This window comes from Phytophthora sojae (genome assembly GCF_000149755.1).
Source record: "Phytophthora sojae unplaced genomic scaffold PHYSOscaffold_8, whole genome shotgun sequence".
NCBI classification, from domain to species: Eukaryota; Oomycota; class Peronosporomycetes; order Peronosporales; family Peronosporaceae; genus Phytophthora; species Phytophthora sojae.
This window is the reverse complement of record NW_009258122.1, coordinates 1,039,701-1,055,360: the sequence shown is the minus strand read 5'-3', so window position 1 is coordinate 1,055,360 and position 15,660 is coordinate 1,039,701. Positions and strand designations below refer to the sequence as shown.

General features: G+C 52.8%; 3 protein-coding genes across 3 annotated transcripts; 1 reads left to right on the top strand and 2 right to left on the bottom strand.

Moving 5' to 3' along the window:
- Nucleotides 1-1,048: 1,048 nt before the first annotated feature.
- PHYSODRAFT_337463 (hypothetical protein) lies at nucleotides 1,049-1,520 on the bottom strand (the record flags this gene model as incomplete). The annotated part of the gene is made up of 2 exons (XM_009535133.1): nucleotides 1,049-1,474; nucleotides 1,509-1,520. The coding sequence occupies 2 exons, from the start codon at nucleotides 1,518-1,520 to the stop codon at nucleotides 1,049-1,051; spliced, it is 438 nt and encodes a 145-aa protein (XP_009533428.1).
- A 2,481-nt stretch (nucleotides 1,521-4,001) lies between these two features.
- Nucleotides 4,002-14,183, top strand: PHYSODRAFT_347536 (hypothetical protein; the record flags this gene model as incomplete). Its single annotated transcript, XM_009535132.1, has 10 exons — nucleotides 4,002-4,970; nucleotides 5,632-5,946; nucleotides 6,125-7,327; nucleotides 7,396-7,494; nucleotides 7,581-7,784; nucleotides 7,858-9,648; nucleotides 9,725-9,802; nucleotides 9,876-12,752; nucleotides 12,819-13,136; nucleotides 13,221-14,183. The coding sequence occupies 10 exons, from the start codon at nucleotides 4,002-4,004 to the stop codon at nucleotides 14,121-14,123; spliced, it is 8,757 nt and encodes a 2,918-aa protein (XP_009533427.1). The 3' UTR covers nucleotides 14,124-14,183.
- A 16-nt stretch (nucleotides 14,184-14,199) lies between these two features.
- PHYSODRAFT_261711 (hypothetical protein) lies at nucleotides 14,200-14,891 on the bottom strand (the record flags this gene model as incomplete). Its single annotated transcript, XM_009535131.1, has 2 exons — nucleotides 14,200-14,501; nucleotides 14,540-14,891. The coding sequence occupies 2 exons, from the start codon at nucleotides 14,889-14,891 to the stop codon at nucleotides 14,200-14,202; spliced, it is 654 nt and encodes a 217-aa protein (XP_009533426.1).
- Nucleotides 14,892-15,660: the final 769 nt, after the last annotated feature.

The following is a 15,660-nucleotide window of genomic DNA, read 5'->3' as shown; positions in this document are numbered from 1 at the left end:
GATGCCCGAGAGCACCTGCCGGAAGCGCGTAGCTAGCATCATGCTGGCCACGCGTTCCGGGGGAGGGCGTCACCCCAACCCCAACCAAAAAATCTCAGAGAGTACATTGACAAATACCAGTACGACATAATGAGGCTAAAGTTCTACGAGACCTCAAATTTTAGAGCCAACTTTCTATTAGGAAGCCTTCAATTTCAAAAAATTTTGGCCAAACTACATTACCAGCCATTCGAAACCGTTGTGGTAGGGCTCCGCGAACGCTGTAATAGTATAAACTCTATTTTTTAAACTAACCATGGGCATCTCCTGCGCCTGCCGCAGCATCTGCCCGGTAATTCGCCTCAAAAGTGTAGATTTTGGGTCTGAGTCGGCATGTTTATATAAAATAATGAGAACGCTCTTTGCTTTGCAGGGGGTGCGGATGGAATTCGCGTGGTTTTTGGTGGGAAACCTAGTGGTCTGTTAAGTTCGCATCTCGTCGGCGGATCGTCGAGTCTTTTGAGGCCTCCAGTCTTTATTCAGATGTTTGTCAAGCGTGGACCGATTTGACCAGCGTCAGTATCACCTGTCGTCGTCGCGAGGGCAACACGATCACCGGAAGACACGCCTCGCCGGGGTTGCTTCGGGGTCAAAGCGTTCTTGCACTAGCGGTTAGAGGCGCAGGAACGAATTCGTGAAAGCGAGCGACGCCAGGCTGTCGCTCCTACTCCTCACGGCCGTGCGTCTCAAGTATTAGATGCGGGTTCGCTACCAAATTTTGGTAGCGAACCCGCATCTCTCCTGCTTTAGGCGGTATATGTGTAATTGCAGCGCGCTCGAAAGCGTCGAGATCAGTCTATCGCGGAGCAGGACATGGCTGCGCCAAGAACGAGAAGAAGAACTTTGAGCTCGCGCTGACGGCGAAGGGAGCTGAAGGCAGCAATTTTTTGTTGTTGAAGTTCCAGTTCACTGTAACGCTCATGTAGCTCCCTGCCTTGCTTACGAATGAAATGCATTGTGAATTGGGGGCCCGAATCCTCTAATTGAGCTGAGCACAAACGCTTATGCGTTAGCTCTCTTCAGCGACGACCTCATCAGCGACAACCGGGGACTGACTCGATTCGGCGCTGCAAGTGACATCCAGCCCTGATTGTCTGGAAGGCGCGATGAGCTGGGCGAATTCTTCGCATTCGAGAAATTCGTTAGCGCCATGTTCGAAGACCACCGGCCACTTGTAGATGCCTCCAAAAGCGCTCAACACGAGGATGCCGTTCTTGTGACCGGCAGGTTCCTTGGCAAACTCTCGCTCGGCGTTGACCCTGCCAAATGCCCCGGATCGGAAAAATGCCTCTTGTGTCGTACTCGCCCACGCAGCAAGATCGGAAAAGTTCTCCACCTTCTGTTGCTGGGCAATGTTGCCCATGACGACTGCCTTTCGGTTCTTGATCTTGTTCTCGGCTGGTAGATGCGCTAGGAGCTCGGGCTGGTCCGCATACTTCCGCGCAAGCAAACGCTTCACCTTTTTGGACCCGGTCGGCCATGGCGGAAGTCCCGTTGAAAAAGCAAGTCCACGGCAAACTGCAAGAAATGGTTGGCATAGTATTTGGCGCAAAATCGCACAAGAACTGGCGGGAGACCTCTACAGGCACACACGTCTACGCCGTATCAGCCTTCCTCATCAGCACTATCCTACCGAGTGTCTAAAAGGCGTCTTCATTTACAACGCCGCTAGGCGACTCAGATGTACTTGGTGCATCCGCCGATGCGAACTTCGCACCACGCTACTTCCCACCGTTTGGTGCGTAAAAAAGCCAATACTCGGGAAACGACAAAAACCACGCGAAAAACAACTCGTCCCCTTTGCAGGTGTAGAAACGCAAATGCTTATATTTGATCCATGCCCAGTAGCCTTAAAACAAATGAACAGTTGTATATTCACGCTATAGTGCCCCCGCGTCAGAGCTAGCTTTAAATAATCTGTCGTACAACAGCGGGCAATTTACGCGTGCCTTTGGACGCACCGGTGCAATATACTCGCCGGAAGTGGCAGCGGCAATGCGACCCCCGCAACCACCACGGCCACCTGACTGGCAAGGTCAAGGACAATGGGTGCACGAATTTTATGGCTAGTGGAATACTGAATAACGTTAGGAGGAGACCTGGTTCTAAGATCATTCATGTGTGCATTGTAGTTGGCGTAAGCTGACATTAGCAATTTACACCAATTCGTACTGGAATATGAATTGTAGATGTTGATAAGCCGTGTTCGATAAGTCGTACGAGCTACAATACGAATTACCAACAAGTCTGTACAATCTAAGCGCTTATAATGCGCCAGGATTCTCACAAAGGCATCGCTCACGAAGCCACCCGAACTCATATTTACTTGCTAGGCAAATAGTGAAACTTCTAGCGCTTCTTCGCTCGTCGTATGATGCTTCCGGGTCCAGGGAAATCTCGTCATGGTAGCCGACGACTAATAGTCGTCAGATAATATCATCTTGGAGATGCCGGTCTGCAGCGCACCCGAAAGCCCCACCAGACAGTAAAAACTATTGCTGCTGTGGTTAAAGCCCTAGCTGCTCTCGTGAAAATTGCTATCCCAGCCTAAGCGTAGCCCTAGTTGTGCGCCAGCTAAGAGTGATTTGCCACTACCGGTACTCGGCTGGCCCAACATGATATTTGCCACTTCTACCCCTGTATAAGTTATAGTAGGGCTATTGACACATGATCGAGTGCATCAATCCGCACGCTCGCTGCCATACAACTCACCCAACAAACAAAGTCGCGCGTTGCACGAACAAGCTCTGAAATTAAGAGCAGACATGAAGTTATGTAGTGTGTGTAAGCCCAGTTGCTCACTACAGCGCATCTGCTGCGGCTGCGAAGCAGGCGCAGCATCTGCCAAGTTGACTTGGAACTTAGCAAAACGTCAGTTTCCTGGAGCAATACCCTCTACGATCGACTTCTGCCCACGGAACAATATGCTCTACTATTTGCCTCACGACTTCACCGCCTATTGCTTCTTGTTGAGTCAAGATTTCGATGCAAAGCACTGAGTATTTTTTTAGTGAAAAAAATCAACGCAACAGCTCATGCAGAGTTGGTTTTCCTACCTATTGGGAACGATCCCGCGCGACCCACCCACTACTGCACAGAGCGGTATAGTGGTGATGGGAGGTGGGTCGTATCTTTGGCGGCGTACTTGGCGAGCGGAGTCGGCACGACACGGCGCAGCTCAAGCAGAATGTGATGATCGTGGACGTTTCTCGGGCGGCCGGACGTGCGCAGTGGTGCTTCCCCATGCAGGGGGCGAGGGGGGCTCGTAAGAGCGACAAGGATGACCGGGTGCGCTGCAAGCACCTCACTAGTCATCGACAACACGGCATAACATTCTTGCTGGTGTGGACTAGCTGCCATCCATAGTTCCAGCGTGCGTAGCCAGCCTTCATGTCAACTGCCGGACGATGTGGCTTCAACATACTTTCACGCAACATCAAGACCGTACATAAGCGGAGGGGGGCGACGACACAGGCAACATTCACGTAATTTATGAAGTTTTTCGGGTATTAATTATGGAAAGTGACACTGTACCCCATCAACTACTTTTTATATGCTACCTCTATTTATGAATACCACATCGGATATATAAATTACCAGACATCAATCAATGGCAAAATCGGACCTATCCTCCCTCGGCTCTGAAATAAATTTCAGAGAACAAGAGTAGACAAAACGTGACAACGGCACCTCTCGGTGGTCGCCAAGTCTCATTCATTGCGAATCTGGGATATTTTCCATTCGCCAATTTGATCAAGTGGTTCGAACTCGTTGGCCTCGAGGTTTCTCCTCCTCCAGATTACGTGCTGTTAGCAGAAGGCACACGAATCATCACTTTTCGGAACGCAGTGTTTCACGACATCCGCCACGCTCTCCCTGCGAACGTGTTTCCATTTGACTTCAAAGTATACGCGAATAAGGCGGTATACAACTCGGCGGATCGGCAGGCTTTGCCAGATGGAATGGCGATTGGCGCGCTCGGTGGCTCCAAGGAGAATGCACTCGTCGTGGAGCGGATGCGATGGGAAAGAACGATGGAGCTGGATCCCGATGCGCTATCACTGCCGTTCGTCGACGGCGACAGTCAACTACAGACTTGGCAGCTCGACGCTACTGCTATTGATGGCTTTGGGATTGTCTGTCGAAGTGACAAACTGGTTCTGTTCCGTCGACCGGATGCGATAAGGCTGTTTAACTTCTTGCGAGATGATGTTTTGCGTGATGGTCGGTGTGGCTACGTACTGGGACCTGATGGGTCGGGGAAAACAGCAACTGCGGCGGCGTTTGCCTTGGCACTGGCTCGCACTCGATGGGTGGTCACATGGATTCATCTCGGGTGTATGGCGCCCGCAGATGCTGTGCGGTTGGAGGGAAACACGAAGAAAACAGCCTGTATGGATACTCGTTACCTCGATGGCGATGAACTGCATCGAGTACTGAATAGCGTTCGAGATTCGGAAAACCACATCATGTTTATTGATGACGTGTCGGATGACGCTGAAACATTCACCAGTGCATGCAAAAGATGGCTTGAGAAAGATCGTGTGAAGTGCCGACTTGTGGTGGTAACGTCAATGTCGTACCGCAGGACTACGACAACGGATGACGCTGAAATGGACTTTGTTATGTCGCCGTGGACATTAAGTGAATACCTGGAAGCAATCGAAGACGACGAGTTGTTTCAACGCGTGAAGCCTAAGTTGGATGCATCCGATGGCAATGGAGTTGCCAATTCTGGCGCCGTCGAGGCATACAACCAGTCTACTTGCGCTGACTCCGCCAGGTTCTTTCGTCAGAAGCTCGTGCAGTCGAAGTATTACTTTGCAGGCGGAAGTGCTCGGCGCATGTTCAGCATGTCGACTGCGAGGATGATCTATTACTTGGGGATAACACTCCGCACCTTGGGGGATCAGCAACTTACCGCGGCTCTGGTCGACGACAATGATATTTTCGTCAGATCATTCCGGGATCAGCTCCACCCAGGCACCATTAGTCGATATGTTGGCTCCGTCATCGTTATGTCCGGTTATATCGCGTTGACACCAGCCCTGAGGTCGACCTTTGACGAAGAGGATTATGCTGCCGCGATGAATGGTGGAGGACGGAAATGTACTTCTTTGCTTGCCTCCGCAAGGGCATTTTAACCCCAAGGTCTTCTGCCAGTTTCGTGCCGTCCTTCGAACTTGCGGACTTGCTGTGGCATAACTTTTCATTGAATTGTCCATTCTGAAATCTGATTGCACCCGCTAAATCTGCGCGATTGGGCTGAATTATGTACTTCACGCTGGTCCGTGTAAATTTTGCAGAACTTCTTGTTATTGTTTTGTAAAGCTTGTTGATTTGGAGTGAGCTGCCAGTTTCCTGCCTCTTTTTGATAGCATTTTTGTATGCTATCCTAATCCTAGGAGGCTTGTGACGCTGGAAAAATCTACCAATAGACTACGAGAGTTTAACAAGGAGAAGATGCTAATTGGCTAAAACAAGTAGGCACGGAACGGGTTGTAGGCACGCAACTGGCACCTTACCTTATACTATGGTGAAGAGGAGATACGTTGGCCAAAAGGCAAAGTCCGACTCGTCGATTTGCGGAAGCTGTCGGAGCTTCCGACAACCGGCTGGCTGAAGCCGCAGCAGTACGATCAAGGAGGGTACGATGCCGTCTACATCGATCGGGAGCACGGACTTGTTCGCTTTGTGCAGTTGGCGCGGGCGCACAAGCACGAGCTCCACGTTCGCTACTTTCACCGATTTCTGCGGGACTCCGCCTCGTCGTTTGAATTCACCCAGCTGGAGATTTTCATCGTCATCGAAAGAGGGGTATTGTCCGGTTTCACGTTTTCCAAGGTCACGGGTGAGGGCCTATTGGCAGCTTTTCCAGGCTGGGAGGAGGGCAGTGAAGCGGATAATGTCAGGCGTGTGGGGATTCAAGAGCTCAAAAGCTGGAGCAACTTTGACTAGAAGTCTCAAAAGTTACAGGAATTTTCACTCCCCTTTTCAATGCAACCTCATGCACATGCTTTATGTAGCCATCTATTGTTTTTGACCAATGAAACTTCCCTAAGACAATATTTCGGCCAATAGGCAGTTAGTGCGCAATATCGGCAAGGACTGCGCCGGGATGAAGCGCGGGCGAGTGGCGACCCGCGGCTCGACGCGCCGCGTGCTGCGCCGCAAGAACGTGGTGGTGGACGAGGAGGACGAAGAGGAGGAGGCGGAGGACGTGAGTCAGGAGGGAGAAGAAGAAGAGGACGACGACGAAGAAGAAGACGACGGAGAGCAAGAGCAAGAAGAGAAAGAGAAGACGCCGCCGCCCAAACTGACGCGCGCACAGGCCAAGAAGCAGGAGGAGGAGGCCAAGAAGAACAAGAAGAATACCAGCAACACGAGGAAGGCTCCTGCTAAGCCTAAACAGATGGCTACAGACGCAGAGGACAATGAAGGAGAGCACGAAGATGCAGAGGCGGAAGGCGACGACGACGACGACGAAGATGATGACGACGAGGAGGAGGAGGACGAAGAGGAGGAGGAGGAGGCTGATGCTGGGGAGCGACGCAGAGGGACGAGAACACGGGGCGGCAACAAGCCCCAGCTGAGAGGCTCCAAGCCGCCGCCCAGGAAGAAACAGCGGCGCAAGATCATCGACTCAGAGGACGACGACGAAGACTCAGAGGACGACGAAGAAGAAGAGGATGACGAAGAAGAAGAGGAGGAAGCGGAGGAAGGCGACGAAGACGACGAGGAAGAAGACGAAGACGAAGAGGAGGAGGAGGAAGAAGTAGCGAAGCCCAGGACTAGAAAGATGCCGACGCGCAAGGACGAGAGCAAAGCGCCGACTCCCAGAGGCAAGACGAGGGCCAAGAGAGCAGCGGCGGCGGAGAAAAAGACGGCGCCTGTAGAGAAGAGGACCGCGAAAAAGCGCCAGACGCCGAAGAAGGTCGAAGAGAGCGCGGAAAGTGAGGCTGACGAGGACGACGAGGAGCAGGAAGAGAAGGAAGAGGCTGGGAAGGCTGGCGTCGAAGAAGATGCTGAAGAGGAGCAGATGTCAGTCAGCGAGCCGCTATCCGCTGCGCCCACCCCGTCCTCGTCCCCTGCGAAGCGCAAGGGCTTGTCCATCGACACGCTGATGAATGACGCGAATGAGGAGGAGGACCAGGAAGAACAGGCGGACGTTGAGATGACGCCGGCGTCGGCCTCAGCGTCGGACGCTGGCACGGATGCGGACGAAGTGCCGGACCAACATTTGCGTGAAGCACTGAGTGCAGCTAACACCGACGCGAAGCTGATGGAGGTGCGTTGAGCTGTCACAACGATCGGTATTCTGCTGCACATGATGATTCACATCACAATGTTTTACAGGTTTTGACGGAGGCGTGTGGTAGGCTGATTCGTGAAGGCAAGACTCCAAGCCGTCTGTATTGCGTGGGATTACTTGGAGTTGTCAAGGAAGATCCCAAGGTACACACGCTTGCACGATGGCTCGTTATCTCTTTTGCCGTGAAAACTAATTGGAGTGCATGGATTGCTTTTCAACTGTGTGATAGCGATTCGGCCAACCGGTGGTGCTCAAGTATTTAATGCGATTACTGCGATCGAAGCACTACATTGGTATGAAGGACCCGTCCGACCATGGTAAAAAACCTAGCACGGCGACCGCACTAGGATCGGGGCATTCGGCTGGGGCGACTGAATACTTCCAGCTCTCACTCCCCGTTCTGGTGACAAATCTTTTGGTGCATATCATGAAGGTAAAGCCAATTGAGCTGCAATGCTGTAGTATTTGATCCATCAGTGCGTGACTTCAATGCTTGTGCCTCGCAGGATACCGAAGAATGGCCGGTGGACAGCGTCAAGGTGTTCCTGGATGATTCCCTTTATTCACGGGTCTGGGTCGACCACGAGCTGAGTCAAGTATTTGTTCAGAACGTGAAGACGGTGCTGGAGTCGGATGCTAGCGACCAGCAGCCTACACAACCATTGGTCCGCAAACGCTTCCAGGGCGCGAACGTTGTCCAGGAGATGAGGGATCTTATCACGAACCACATCCGCTCACGTCTTGTGGAGCTGGAAAAGGAGAGGCCCGGCAGTATGGGAGGGTCTTCAGGTGTTGGCGGCAATCATGCGGTCAGGAACATGATTATGACCCTCACCGATTTTGCTAGTATTCCTCAAGTGCGAGTATTTGGAGCAGAGAACCTGGAAGCGTGGCTACAAAACCCGTCTGTGAAGGGCCCTGCAAAGGAGCTGCTGAACAAGATCGTCGCGCTCTGCAAGTCAACGAGCTCTCAAGATTTAGCCACCGTGGATCTGCTGCTTAAGCTGAAGTTGAAGTCGACGATGTTCCAGCTAAAGGTCGAGGCGATCACGCATCTTGTGTGCAACAATCCAGTGTATTTGAACCGCGCGCTGTCGATGTTTATTGCGCGGGAGCGGCCCAACAACATGTCGCGAGACGTGGACAACATCAAAATGCTCCAGCACATCTTCCGGGCGTCGCGATCGTTGTCTGCTTCGTCCATCCTTGGCAGCTCTGATGACTTATTTTACCGCCAGCCTATTGAGCACCAGGGAACTCTTGCGAGCCGTGAGCTGGCCCGAGTTTTTCGTGAGATGGCTAGCGTATCCGATGTTGCTCCGGTGCTGAAGACTATGGTACGCAAGATCCTGAAGCAGCTGACGTTTGAACAGGTGGATATCAAGGCACTATGCGTTGGAATTCTCGATAATGATGGACACTGGGACGCACTGGTTGGTGACGCGCGTGTTTTGGACTACATGGGGCTTGTCACTGGTGTCGTCTGGCTGATTTTGTTGATGCGAGGTGCAGCAGTGAAGAGTCTTCAAATCCAGCAGTCAAACACTTCGAATCGCCAAGGAACAAACACAACCGCCCTTGGCTCGACAGGGCTCAAGCACGGCACGCAACCAATCGCTCGGCGAGGATCGAACCCTCCTCTTCCAGTTTCCAGAGCCAATAGGCTTGGCCCTCAGAAGGGAAAGCCGTCGATGGGCAAGTCGCTTTCATCCAGTCACAATCCGGGTAGTGGCAGCAATACTCCGAGCACTCATGGCGCAAATGGAAGCACCGGTGGCAATGGCGGCGGTGCGTCATCGGAAGGATCGAAGACGGTGAAGATCTCGGTGTGGGCAAAGGAAGAATTGCAGCAAGCGCTGGCTTTTGTGCAGCGCGAGGCGATTATCTGCTGTCGTGACGTGCTGAAACATTTCGGTCTCAATGGCGATTCACCTTTCGAGAAAATGCTGTACGAAAACATCGTCAAGAAGTTGCTCTTCCTCGATATTCCGGCGGATGTGCAGCCTACGGAGCACGATCGAACCTGCTTCCAGTCTACGAAAGAACATATCCCTGTTCATGAAGAATCGCTGGAGCTGCTTGCGAGTTTGTTCAATTCATGCAGAGCTGTTGATCGCATGGAGGCTCTGCGGACTCTAGAAACCATCGTCTTCCGTGGCGCTGAGGCTCATATGCACCGAGAAGCCTTGTGGCTGCACCACGAAGAAGATCTTGCTTCCTACGCTCAGAACGGTGGTGTGCTTGGCATTGAAGTGAAGAACAGTCAGTTCGTCCAGCATCTGCTCAAGCTCGCACTGGTTCGTACACACACTCTGATTACCCTTGGTATGTCGGTGAATGCTAACTCTAACTGTTATGGTTTTGTTGGAATAGTGGCAAGGCGGAGACGACAAGCAGGAGCAAGAGTTCTGTCACTCAAGCCGCTTCTGGATTTGCTGCTCCATATTGCTGGTAAGGTCATGCTATGCTTATTTTTCTGATGTTTTGCAAAAGTGCTTATCATTATTGCCCTGTTGATCCATAGATTGTTGGCTGCTTTAACCCCAACACAGTGGGCTCCTTCTTGTGGGAAGAGTTCCCGACGCTACGGGGATTGATGCAGATGGTGATCACGGGCCGGTACACGTTCCCGGCTATTGGTGCCCCAGATCTGCCGCTGCTTGGCAAGCACAGATCGGCGTTCCCTGATCTGATCCAGGGCAATTTGCAGCTACGGGACTACGAGCAGCAGCTGCTACAGCTCAACCAAGCAGACCCATCGGTGACAGGAGATCCACTGATGCTGTTCGATGCCAGCGGACTGGCACGCCAACCGCCACCAGCGATTTTGGAGCATCTTCGTACATTGGATCGCAAATTTAAGCTTGGCATGCGTCTTCGACAGAGTCGAAAGAAGGACTTCCTCATGGAGATGGTCGCAGGAAACGAAGACAAAAGCGCAGCGCAGAACGCCAATCCTGCAGGCGCTGCGGCTAACAGTGCGTGGTGGATCGCTGACATCGTCTGCGAAGACTTCGACACGGTGCAATATCTTCCCTACGGGTGCTTGTGCCAGTTGCTTCTTCTCGCGCTGCGACCGAACAGCGCCGACAACAGCTCAGACGCACAAGTGCCGCTGAACCAACCAGCTCTGACTCAAATCATCCCGCGCTTGCTCAGCAAACTACGTGAGTACCTTGCTGATGGAAGCGACAGCTCAGGAGTGGCGTCGAATGTCGTACTTTATTATTTGGAGAGCTTAAACGCCCCCGAGATGTCTACTCGACGCGTTGCTGCTCATATCCTCTACCTGCTGACTGCGCCTTGTAGCGTGGAGGAGCTATCGGACGAGATCCATCAAGTTATTGCCACATCTGGCGCCGAGGGCACCCTCAGCTTCTCATGGCTTCGCGAGTTGGCGAAGTTGCCGTGCTATAGCAGCATCCGCAGCAGAATCTTCCGTTCTCTGGAAAATTTACTCGAGCTGGAAGCGTCGATTCCATCACTTCGGATGTGCATGGTGGCGCTACACGACTTCTCAAAGGGCGGTGATGCCAGCACCAACGAGACAGAAGGCGTTAAGAAGGAGGAGGATGGTACTCACCCGAAGAAGAGCGCCATTGAGCAATCGCTTATGCTGGCTGGGGCGTACGGACGGCTGCTTGCAGGGCGTGACTTGGTTGCTACGCTGTTGCTGAAGGACCACGACATTTACGCTATCACAGTGGACGTGATTTGGCGGTCGATTGAGTCGCAGCTGGAGATGGCCCCGCAGCTCAAGGCTACGTCTGGGATCAGTTTTTCGGATTGCAAGGTGTTCTACGTGACGGACGGGGCTAACACCATCCGTGAGATTAAATTGCCACTGGCGATTATCCACGGCGCGATTCAGGTGCTTTGTTCGCCGCATGCACATAAGGACCCACCGCCAGCACAAAGCAAACGAACTTCTACCTGCACAGCCAGACTAACGCAGAGCTTGTTCCCCAAGGCCTCGCCGAATGCCGCAATCCTGTCTAGCACTGGCCTTATCGCTACGAAGGACGCGCGTTTGTATCCAGACCGTTTGCTGACCAAGCTTGCAGCCGCTGCCTCCCCGACAACTGCTCATCTCTGCGCGACTGCCATCCGCGCTATGTCTAGCGAGTCGCTGTGGGATCTTCTCGACCAATCTGCTCTGAGCGAGCAGTGCCTCGACATTGCCCTGCGGACGCTTCTCCAGACAATTCAGAAAAGTGAAAGCAAGGCTGTTAGTAGCCTGATAGCTGTGACGAAGGCGTCGGATATCTCGGTGGCAGCGGATGTCGTGCTGATGCAGCTGAGCGCGTACAGTCCTGAGCTCTCTCTTTCATCGGGGACAACTGAAAAGCTGAAGTTCTTGCGCGAGTGGCTTCAGCAGCGGAGTGGGTCGAACGCCAGGATGGTTACGGACGAAGACGACGAGGAAGCGCTGTTGCTGTCCGAAGGGTTCACCACCTTTAAGATCCATGCGACTGAGCCCCCCGTGACACCAAGCACTTCGTCGTTTTACTCCGAACCGATGGTAGATGCAGTCAAAAAGTTCGCCCCATTGAAAACTACGGCGAGCCCCAAAACTGACCTGAAGGTGTTCAAGGATACGTACTTTGACGGCCCACACGATAAAGCACCGTTGCTCGATGGACTGGTGAGAGAGCTCAAGCGAAGCTCCAGCACGGGAGCGCTGCCAGACGTGATTGCCCCGGAGGACTTTGTTTTTGCTGCGGGCCAAGCGGTGGGTCAATCTTGTTCAAAGGATTATGGATCGACGGCGCACTCTCCTGCAGACTTGTGGGCGCTGCAAGTTTCGTTGCTGCATTTTACACGCTCTGCATGCAACTCCGAAGCCGCTGCTGCCAAACTTGCGAAGGGGTTGTTGCAGGTTGTTGCTCACTTGCCGACCTGCCCCAGTGATGCCCACCGGAAGGAATGCAGTGAATTTGTGCGACGTGCACTGGACAACCTAAGTGAAGCTTTCGCTGGTTCCTACTCTGCCTCCGTCAGCTTCGTCCGCCATATTACCCAAGCATCGACGACCGAGGGGCTTTATATGCTCGAAGATATGGCTGTAGCCTTGGATATCTACACCGTTTTGCACTTGGTGATTCAATTCATCAGCCGGACTGTTGCGCGGTGGAAAGCGCAGGGTGTACGACTTCGCCTGGATGCTATGGCTCTACACAGCCTTGTGGTGCTGGTAAAGGAAGTAGAGGTGCTTCAACGTCTACAAAACAACTGCTCCAGCCCCTCCGCTGCGGATCTCTTGGCGGATTTCGCGTATGACCAAGCAGATGACAGCACGATGCTGAATCTGTTGGAGCCGATCTTGACTGCAGACCCGCACCTTGGAAACCTTGGCGATGTTGTCGCGATCCATGGAGACGTCAAGCGCGATCTCATTGGAGTAGGTACAATTGATTGCTTACGAAAGTCTGCAGGTTAGCACTAACCTTCGTTTATTCTGCTGCAGACTCTGTACTTCCAGAACCCCAAGCTTGTGGCTGGACTGCTGGATGTGCTGAACCCCGACTGGGAGTCACTGGTCAACTTTGATGTTGACGCTGAGCAGCAGCGAGAGTTGGTCATCCGCGATCGCCGGTTGCTGTCGCAGGTGGACGACATTCTCCGCAATCTGACGCGCGAAGGAAGCGAAGTCATGGAGCGATTCCGAGAGCTGACCCGATGCCACCCGATGCTGGTGCTCTCGCGCTTTCCTCGGCAGCTGATGGAGCACTTCGGTACTGTCTCGCTGTCACAGCTCTACTTGAACACAACATTCTTCCAAAACGTGAGTGCACGGGCATGGCTAGAGATGATTTCACGCATTTATCGCAACTAACTTGTCTTTTTGATGTGCTACTTGCATACCTAGATCCTGAGCGCGATGCAGATCATGCGACCGCACATGCGTCACCATCGGGGTGTGCTGGACCCCTTCTGCCAGTTCCTGTTTGAGATCTTGCGCGTGATCGCCGACCACCACGCGGTTGAGTTCCATCAGCTGGTGTCGCACACGTGGGAGTTCTTTTTCGACGCACTGGAGGCCGACTTCGACCTCGCCAGCGAGTTGATTTTCTCGTCACCGCGCGTCCTCTTGCTAGAGAACATTGTTGGAATGTATGAGTCGCAGCCGGAGACGGTGGCCTTTGGAGAAGTAATGGCTCAGCGGCACAGTGAGTGGAGTCTACGTGCAACGCTGGAATCGATTCGAACTGGGCGGAACAAGCAGCACTCAGCAGCGAGTCAGCAACAGCAGATCGAGCAGTTGCTGGCCCGCATCGAGAGTCAAGACCCCGTCTCCGTTTCAAACGGCAAACCGTTGGCCGAGCGCACCGACATGACGGCCGTCACGCAGGGCTTGCAGGGAATCGACTTCTTGTGCGCCAAGGCGGACCAAGGAGCAGCGGTCGTGGCGTTGCTGCGTCGCTGTGCAGCCCCAGTGGCCTCGTTGCTGGTGTCGGAGACGGTGACAAAGGCGGTCACGGTGACGCTGTGCCAGACGCTGCTCAACCTCATGAAGTACGACTCCGTATGTGTAGACGGTGTCATGAGCCAGTACGTGCAGTGTCTGCGCGTCGTGCGTCCTGGCTTGAAGGAGGCGGCAGTGAATGCCGTTCTGGAGTTCCTGGTGTTCGCAGATGCGCGGCAGCGGCGGCAGATCTTGCAGCAGCTCTTCGATGACCCCAGCGAGATCGCCAAGAGCAAGCTTGGCGTGTATCTGAAGAGCACCGCGTACAAAGCGACTCTCCTCGTGGCATCTAAAACTTCCAGGTAGCTGTAACCTTTGGTCCAATGTTAACGCAGTCGTGTATTAAGGCAAAGCACAGTTTTACCCACTTGGTACTGGGCAGCTAAAAGGACCGTCGAGCCGCGTTGAGGTTTGCCTCGAAGTTGGCGTCGACGAACGGGACCTTGGTCTTCTCCCCAAAGTCGGTCTCGCTTAGAGCGCTACGTGCCTCCTCCGTCAACTGCTCCCACATGATGAGGTCCTGGGGTTCACGCGTGTCATTCGCCGTACTCATGAATAACTTGCTACCGTGCGTTCTTTCAAGATCCGAGTACACGAGGATGGGGCTGGTGTCGTTGAAATAGTCCGTGAAATATGGAGTGCACGACGTATAGCCACATCGCGTGAACCCACGGAGTGTCCGTTCTAACGTCATAGCCCCCCTCCGAGTTCGTAGTCGACACTGCGAATCTCTGGCTTCTTCAAGGCGGGGTTATCGAGCCACACAACGGCGCTGACCCACATCCCGAATCGAAACTGCTCGTCCGTACACTTGAGACCCCAGGCTGGACCCTTCGCAGTCGGAATCGAGATCCCCAGTTCCTTTGAGTCCTCCGCTCGTCTCACCCCAGGGTATGGGTGGCATGCGTAACTGAAAATGAGACTCGGCTTGAACTTGACGGCAGCCTTCTCGGACACGGTGGCCGGCTCAGGCTGGGCGAAGGGCTGAACCTTGTCGTGGTCGATTTTGGTACCTCTAACAGAGTAAAGCGTAGCGGTGGCAATTGCGGCGAAAAGTAACGAGCGCAGATTCATGCTCGAAAAGGTCTGGTTGACAAGATGATGGCGGAATTGGAACTGTTGAATCGGATGCAAGAGAGACGACTGTATAGTACAGAACACGTCGTTCCCTGATATTCGCACTCGGAAACGCCATCGTTGGTGACACCAACGGCTGACCAATGGTGTAGATCAACAGGGCTGTAAAGCCCGACGTATTTTGATTGACAAAGTTGCTTGTGATATAATACAATGTGTGGATAGGAAAAATTGAGCATGCACGGCTCACACTGACTTTGATTATGAGAACTATAAGAACACTGATACCACGAAAAAAATTGAATTCTGAGTTTGACGTTATCGTTATCTTGCGCTTTTGGGTGCAACAATGTATCGCTGTAAAGTAAGAGAAAAGTAAGTTCCAGCTGTGTGACTTTGGTTGAAACACATACTGTACTGCAGGCACCTTTAGTAATACTGTAACAGGTCGATTAAGAACAGATCTAACACAATCATTGGTACAGGCATTTCTTCCAAGTATCGGTAGATGTCATGCACCAAGTTGTGGCGTTGTATTTGAGACTACAGATCTAACGCAACCAGTCTACAGTCGCGTAAGTACGGCTAACGCTTGTTGGTCGACCATTATTATTGGTTCAACCATTATTAATTCGGTAGCCTTAGACGAGGTTTCATTGTTTGCAAAATCACGTGCCACTTCGTAATTCGCGAAGCAGACCTCACCAATTCTACCGGTACTTAGCCCATTTCGATGCGTAGACTACTAGGGCTCCAAAAATTTCAT